At 42.0% G+C, this 8,836-nt stretch overlaps 1 protein-coding gene across 1 annotated transcript; it reads left to right on the forward strand.

Moving 5' to 3' along the window:
• Positions 1-422: 422 nt before the first annotated feature.
• Positions 423-2,357, forward strand: LOC134206189 (uncharacterized). Its single transcript, XM_062681880.1, has one exon. It carries the CDS (start codon positions 423-425, stop codon positions 2,355-2,357), a length of 1,935 nt encoding a protein of 644 aa, XP_062537864.1.
• The last annotated feature ends 6,479 nt before the right edge of the window (positions 2,358-8,836 follow it).

Genomic DNA, 8,836 nt, shown 5'->3' on the forward strand with positions numbered 1-8,836 from the left:
GCTCAGCGATTCCAGGAAAGTCATCCGGCAGCGGTTCGAGCCATCGTCGATAAACATTACGTGGATGATATGCTTGCAAGCGTCGAAAGCGAACAAGAAGCAATAGATCTCGCGCTGAACGTGAAGGAAATCCATGCTGAAGCCGGCTTTGACATGAGAAATTGGATCTCAAACTGTCCGGCTGTTTTGGAGGCGCTACATGAGAGAATCACGGAAGAGAAGGACCTTAGTATGGCGGAAGGAGCCACTACGGAAAAGGTACTCGGAATGTGGTGGAATACTTCGACTGACTGTTTCACCTTCAAGATTTCTCCTCGCTATGATCCAGAGCTTATGTCGGGCCAGCGGAGACCAACCAAGAGGAAGTACTCAGAACGTTGATGATGATCTTCGACCCCTTGGGGCTTATTGGTCATTTCTTAATGTTCTTGAAGGTGGTGTTACAGGAAATATGGAGAACGTCCGTCGGATGGGATGATCCTATAGAAGAAAAACAGTTTGGAATGTGGATGCAGTGGCTAAAGGTACTTCCTGAAGTGGCGACGGTAGAAATCCCACGTTGCTATAGGACCGCTACATCAATTGATAGTACCAACGAAGTGCAAATGCACATCTTTGTCGACGCTAGTGAGAAAGGGTTCGCTGCAGTGGTATATCTGCGATTCAAGCAAGGAGACATCATTGAAACGGCGCTGGTAGGATCAAAGACACGTGTTGCACCTATCAAGTTCCAAGCCAGCGTAATCGGAGTAAGGTTGGCGAACAGCATAGCGCAATCGCTGTCCGTCAAGATTAACAGGCGCTTCTTTTGGACCGATTCAAGCGACGTCATCAGCTGGCTCAAATCCGATCATCGCAGATATAGCCCGTTTGTCGCTTTCCGAGTGAGCGAGATGCTGGAAGCTTCGGATGTCAGCGAATGGCAGTGGATTCAAACGAATAATAATGTCGCTGACGATGGAACAAAGTGGAAACGAGTACCTGATATGAGAAAAACAAGTCGATGGTTCCACGGCCCGGAATTTCTCAAAACTTCAGAAGTAGAATGGCCTGTGAAGATACACGTCGATAACGCTACCTCGGAGGAATTACGTCCACATTTATTGCTGCACATCAAATTTCCAGAGCCAATCATCGATCCTCAAAATTTCTCCAAATGGACTTCGCTTCTACGTCGATGCGCATACGTTTTTCGATTCATCGGGAATGTAAAGACATCTAGCTCTGAAGAAAGAACTGTTGGAGCATTGACAGCTGGTGAGCTAGTAAAGGCTGAAAACTACTTGTACCGGCTGGCCCAAGGTAGTTCGTACGCAGATGAGCTAGCAATACTATCGAACACAAGAGCGTCCAAAGATTCTACCTTGACGATACCGAAGAATAGTTCAATCTATTATCTCTGTCCGTTCCTGGACCAACATGGCGTACTCCGGGTGCGTGGTCGAACCTCGGCGTGTCCCGGTGTGAATCCGGATGCAGTGAATCCAATCATCCTTCCACGAAATAATCACATCACGCGTCTCATCATATCCCACTACCACAACAAATATCATCATCAAAACCACAATACCGTGGTTAACGAGTTGCGCCAACGATACAGCATTTCTCGACTGAAGCCTGCCTACAATGAGATTCGTCGATGCTGTCAGCAGTGCAAAAACGATCGTGCACAACCACTACCACCAGCTATGGGCGACTTGCCATTACCTCGCCTGGCCGCCTACGCTCGACAGTTCACGTATATGGGGGTGGACTACTTTGGACCAATTATGATTACCGTTGGACGTCGTCAGGAGAAGCGTTGGGTACTTCTCGCCACATGTCTAACCACTCGCGCCATCCACTTGCAAATCATACACAATATGACTACCGATTCCTGCATTCTGGGACTGAGAAACGTAATGGCAAGGAGAGGGGTACCTGCTGTAATCTTTAGCGACCGGGGTACAAACTTCGTGGGAGCTAGCAGAGAGCTAGAAAATGCCATGCAGAACTTGGATCAAGAGCTTCTTGCAGAAGAGTTCACTACCTCACACACCTCTTGGAGCTTCATTCCCCCGGCCTCGCCCCATATGGGTGGATCGTGGGAGCGGCTAGTACGCAGTGTTAAGGCTAACCTTGCGAACCTGAAACCGAATAGGACGTTGTCCTATGAAGTGCTGGAAAACATGCTAGCAGAGGTCGAGAATATCATCAATTCTCGTCCACTAACCAGCATTCCGCTGGACGATGACCAGTCCCCAGTGCTGACTCCCAACCATTTTTTGCTGGGATCAAGCAACGGATTAAGACCTTGGTTGCGTTTGACGACAGCTCGAAGGCGCTCAAGTACGGTTGGGAGCTATCTCAAACCTTAACAAACCAGTTCTGGAAGCAATGGCTTCGGACTATCTCCCTACAATAACACGGAGGACCAAATGGTTTGCAGAGACGAAGCCCATATGTGTCAACGACATCGTCATCATTGTAGACCCGAAGCTCCCTAGGAACACCTGGCCCAAAGGTCGGGTCATTTCTATTAAGAAGGGATCAGACGGAAAGGTCCGAAGTGCTGCTGTGCAGACATCCAGTGGCATCTACGAGCGACCAACCGTGAAGCTTGCTGTGCTCGACGTAGGCGTTAGGAGTAATGGGCATCAGGATAACCAGGAGCCCATTCCGGGGGGACTGTTGACGGCGCTACTTTGAGCATCAAGCCCCACGCGCCCCGCAAAATCGACATGAATTTGGAATTCATCCACTCTACACCCATCGCACGTTCGGAGGATCGTGCGAGATCTAACGATCAAGAGAAGGTCAGACAAGTAAACAACCGCGTCTATTGTGTGGTCTGACCTTCGTCTGTAGAACGGTAGTGCATCAAAAGTGCGGAATGCTAAAATTGAACTACATATCTAATTGAATTATATCTTAAAAGTACTTATGAACTACCAATTTGAATGAACTATATCTTAAAAGTATGTGCTTAAAACTATTTACGAACTACTAGTGTAAAACTTATCATCTACTTATAGAGCTAAACCGTAAATCTAGGAGGTTGCTTATCCTAACTAAAACTACGATTACTGCCAAGTGCGTTTAGGTGGTTTTCCTGTGGCAAATATGCATTAATATTGCAATTGATTAATATAAGTATGTGACTAAGACAAAATTACAAGACTAAAACTAATCTGTGAATCCTAAAGTCGCTAAACAGGTTACGGATTCTTCTTAGGTGGTAACAGTCGTCGAACCTCTTTGTAGGAACAGTTGAGGCTCGAGTCGAGTAGAGGTGAGAATGGAATAAGAAAACCTCAATGAAATTAAATACTTACATAAACTTATAACTAGACTACAATTAGAACGACGCACAGTACGACTACGAAAAATTAAAATAATCACCGTTGAGTGGTAGTATCCACTAACGTAAGTTATAAGCATACATCCTATTTTTTTTATATGTAACTAAAATTATTTTTACACGGCAGGAATTTTGTAATAAACCCATATATTCGCCAACGGATTGGTTAATTAACAAAATTGAGGATTTTACTACTACCACCCAACATGCATTGTATTTGAATTGGATTCGGATTAAATTTGGATTGGACTAGGATTGGATTTGAGGGGCCTTCTTCTGCCGTGTGGTAAGATGCGTTTCTACAAAACAATACCAAACTGAAGGTTCAATTATTGGTGCGGCCTAGGAAATTTTATCGACATCCCTGAGCATAGATGTAACATCATATTAGTTCTATGGTATACGAATGGATCACAGGTAACAACTGCGAAATTACTTAATGAACACACAAGCTGCGAATCGGCAATGTCCCAGTGGGGGATGAAATACCAATAAGAAGAAGCAGGATTGGGATTTGATTGGATTGAATTTAGTTTAGATTGAAACTGAATAAGATTTTAATTGGATTGGATTCGATTTGGATTGAATTTGGATTGGATTTGTATCGGATTGGATTGGATTTAGTTTGACTTCGAATTGAACGTGGATTGAATATAGATTAGATTTGGATTATGATTAGGTTGGATTCGGATATTATTTGGATTTGGTACACTGAACATATTCTACACGCTTATTCTATATCCTTATACACGTGGATGGGACGTGTTTCTTCATTCTGCAATTTCATTGTCAATCCACGTTAAACCTTCAAGTGGAGAAGATGAATTCTTACCAATGAGTAATACTGTTTAATCTAATATGTTTTGAAACAGTTTTGAGCAGGTTTTGTTTGACAAGGCATGTCATCTTAGACAAAAATTGTTCATGTTTTTGACGAAAATTATGTTTCATTCAAAAATGGATGTGTAGCTTAATAAAGATTTATTAGGAACTCGATTGAAGTTTTACCAGCTGCAACATAAATAAGGATAATTACACCAGATTGGATTTCTAAAACATGGATGCCCGCCCACCATATCCAGCCGATGATAAACATAATATAGAAAATAATGAATAAATAGCTCACAAAAAATGTTTGGAAAGTTTGTTTTATTAATAATTATTCAAGTGAAATGATGTTTCATAAATCGAAAGCTTAAATATTTCCGTAAAACGAATGCTGGCACTGGCGTCCCACAATAATTTCTTGGCGATTTAACGTGTTTTACTATTGACTTCCTCGTGTTGTTCAATTATATCGAGCATTTAGGTTTTTGACATTTTGACTGGTTTTACACGTTGCATCCACATGTTTCTCAATAAGTGAGGATAGTGATGAACTTTGTTAAAAACTTAAAAACCACTCTAATAAAGTTAAAAAAAAGTAAGTGAGGATTCACGTGTGAAAACAGTAGCATGGACATGTAGATTATTTTTAGTGGATTGGAGTAGGAATGGATTTGCATTTGAATCGGATTGAGATTGGATTTGTGTTGGATTGGATTAGAATTCTATTAGGACTTGGTTCTAACATCCATTGCATCATGATTTGTTGGAACTATGTTTGTATTTTATTATAATGAAATTTAAAGCAAATTCGGATGTTGTTCGAGCAGGATTATTGACTACATTATTGGATTTAAATTGTTGATTTGATTTGAATTGGTTCTGTTTTGGATTTGAGATGGAATTCATTGTTTTTTGCCTTTCTCGTACAACAAAGTTGTACCGAAAGGCTATCATTTCACTCCGAAAACGAACTTTTTATAGAAGCCTCGGAAACCCATAGTGTTATATACCAATCGACTCAGCTCGTCGAGCTGAACAAATGTCTGTCTGTCCGTGTGTATGTGTGTGTGTGCACACGAAAACCGAAAAACATTAGCCAACTTTTCGTATAGTAATTTTTAACCGATTTCCTCGCAACAAGTTGCATTCGACGGGCGACAAACTCTAGTTGATCACTATTGAATTTCATAACGATCGACCGTTGCGCTTAAAAGTTATAAAGAAAATGGCACATCGACTCATATTAGCACCATATAAGGTTGGTGTCTTGGCTAAATGCGAGAAAGGCAGTATCACTACTCGGTGAAATAAGTTGAGTTTTTAGAAAGAAAAGCATGATTCGGCGCTAGGCTACATTGAACACATTCTCCACGCCATTATACAAAAATCATAATGGTTTTCTGGAAGCAGACACTTTTCCATTATCCTAGTTTAAATTGTAGAGAAGGGGACGAATGTAGTGAATATAATGGATTCAAAAAACTAATTCGCTGAGCAAGTGAATATTTGCAAAAATAAAAATGATAAATAAAGTAGAAATTATTTTACCGAATAATCTATTCGAATGAGCGCCCAATTTTCTCAAGCCAATAATGATTGTCAATGAGGCATTATTCCGAACTGTTATCAATGACGATGCGCTGTAAAAGCTTCACCGAAAGATCTATGTGTGCCACAAAAAAAGATGCTTAGGCTGCACGTGTAAGTATGAGTGAGTCAAGGAGAGAAAACGAGCTGTTGATTGCCGGGGATTATGGAGTTTAAAAGTAGGAGATAGAAGGAAAAGGAAATAGCGAGAGCTTGCGTTTGAGAGTGTGTATGTGAGTGAATGAGTTTGATCCGGGCTGAAGAATAACAATCTTCAATTGCCTGGTCATTCTGTGCACGATCTTTGGTGCGAACTGACGCGGTTTGAATTTTTCCGTTTCTGTTTTCGCGGATACGACAAACATCAGCTTACCATGCTTTGAGTTTTCTCCTGATGAGATTCGAACAGCTTTGGATGATCTTGACACACCTAAAGGTCCAGGAACAGACCATCTTCCTCCTGCATTTTTTAAGAATTGCGCCGCCACGTTAGCAACCCCAATTGCTGCAGTGTTCAACCGCTCGCTCCAAGACAGAGTGTTTCCATTTGCTTGGAAAACCGCGTCGATAATACCGATCCATAAATCTGGAAGCTGAAATTGCGTCACTAACCATCGGGGAATATCCATCCTCTGCTGTTTAAGCAAGGTTTTTGAAAAGCTGATCCACGCAAGATTGTATAGAGCCGCTGCACCGATTGTCTCGAGCTGCCAGCATGGATTTATGAAAAACCGCTCAACAACAACAAATTTGATGTGTTACGTGTCAACCATATCTCGAGAGCTTGAAGCCAAGCGACAAGTTGATTCCATATATGTCGATTTTGCAAAAGCTTTCGACACTATACCCCATGATATTATTATCGAGAAACTGAATCACATAGGATTCCCAGCGTGGGTCACAGAATGACTGCACTCTTACCTATCTGGTCGCAAGGCTTTTGTGAACTGCAGGCGCTCCAATATCTTTTCAATGACATCTGGAGTACCTCAAGGCAGCGTCCTCGGTCCTCTAATATTTGTCATCTACGTTAACGACCTCGGTTTAGTGATTTCAGCAAGCAAGATTTCATATGCTGACGACCTGAAGTTTTTCCGCGTAATTGCATCTCGTGCTGATTGTGCTGTTATTCAGTACGACATTAATCGTTTGCTTGTTTGGTGTGGCGACATGCGCGTAAACAGTAAAAAATGCAAGGTCATAACTTTCACACGTTCTGCCAACGCTATCCTGAAGCATTATTGCATTGGACCGGACGGCTTGGAACGCGTCAGCTCTATTTGTGACCTAGGAGTAACCATCGATGCGAAGATGAGATTTAACGAACACATCAGCATCATAACATCTAAGGCATACACTGTGCTGGGATTTATCCGTCGTCATGCTGCCGGCATCAGCGATGTTTACTGTATAAAAACACTGTTCTGCTCATTTTGGTACGGAGCATTTTAGAATACGCTTCATCAGTTTGGTCTCCATGTTACCTGGTCCATACGCTGGCACTCGAAAGAATTCAGAAAACTTTCATTAGGTTTGCTTTAAGACAGCTACCTTGGAACGACCCATTTAACCTCCCGAGCTATCCAAGTCGTTGCAAGCTGATCGACTTGGAAACGCTTTCCGCCAGGCGCCTAAAAATGCAGAGATTGTTTATCTTTGACCTCCTGACAGGGAATCTGGATTGTCCCGAGCTATTGGAGCTCGTACGTTGGAATGTTCCCTCACGCAGATTGCGAAACTCGCCTTTATTTGTGATCCCTTTTTACAGAACAAACTTTGGCTACAATAATTGTTTTGATTTGTGTTTGCATTCTTTTAACGATGTTTGTAACAAGTTCGATTTTATTCTGTTGAAAAATGTGTTTAGTGCTAGGATTAGAGAATTAGAATAATTTAGCGATTAAGGAAGCAATCTGTGCGACATGGTCGAAGATGGTGTACTAATAAATAAATAAATAATTCTTTCTTCTCTCTTCTTCCTTCTGCCTTCTTCCTTTTTCCTTCTTCCTTCTTCCTTCTTTCTTCTTTCTTCTTCCTTCTTCCTTCTTCCTTTTTTTTTCTCTTTCGTTCTTCCTTCTTCCTTCTTTCTTCTTCCTTCTTCTTTCTTCCTTCTTCCTTCTTCATTCTTCATTCTTCCTCCTTCCTTCTTCCTTCTTCCTTCTTCCTTCTTCATGCTTCCTTCTTCCTTCTTCCAACAAAAAAACAACAATTATCCCTGGCATGTTACGCTTTGGCATATATAATGGTAAAATCATGTGCAAATTCGAGAATTTACCAGCAGAGTTGTAAACATGTTTCATGACATCATTCGTTTTCAGCTTATGCCGGTTACCATTGTCCGCACATTTAATTATTCCTCCTGGAATATCCATGAGAGATCATGGAATTTGGAGCAGCGAAACCGAAAGCGATTGATGATGCATCCCGAAAATGAATGACATTCCGAAAGGGGCGGGGCCATCGTATATATCATCTGCATTCAGGATGAAAATCTTTTGCTTCTCAGCGCGTCGAAAACCGTACGACAGTGCTCACCATTGTTGGGGGCAGTGAAGGTCGGGAATGAGATGTTTTTCCTTCGATATCAAAGTAGGGTGACATACACCAACTCTTGGCACATGAAATCCAGAATATGATTTTATGATTCGAAGGGAATGGCGTATCATATCTTGAAAGGAAGGTGATTTGGTTCAGTGTAGAGAAGTCTTGAACACTAAAGAGGTTGTATCCCTGGTATTAGTTCCGTTAAACTCTGGGAGAGAAGAGGGGCGAGAGGAGAGAAGGAAGGAAAAGAAAGCAATGAAAGAACGGCCGAGACGACGAGGACTGGAGGCAGAAAGTCGAGAGAGCGCAACAAAAACGGTCGAACGGAAAAGTTTCCCTAAAAACGGAAAATTTTGATAGATTCCCGCGTGTGAAAGTGGTGTCCGTATAAATGGTCGTGGTAAAGTCACCCGAAAAGGACGCCGTGTAGCAAATCCAACGTAAGAAGATCGACTAGAAGCCGTGTGGGAATCCCACTGTTGCTTCGTATTTGGGACCCCGAGGTGAAAATCATCCGGCAAGCCACGATATCATTAG

Source organism: Armigeres subalbatus, chromosome 1, assembly GCF_024139115.2.
Source record: "Armigeres subalbatus isolate Guangzhou_Male chromosome 1, GZ_Asu_2, whole genome shotgun sequence".
Classification (NCBI taxonomy): Eukaryota; Metazoa; Arthropoda; class Insecta; order Diptera; family Culicidae; genus Armigeres; species Armigeres subalbatus.

Excerpts from the sequence above, each read along its gene's own strand:
- LOC134206189 (XM_062681880.1), top strand. The coding sequence starts at position 423 with ATGTTCTTGAAGGTGGTGTTACAGGAAATATGGAGAACGTCCGTCGGA.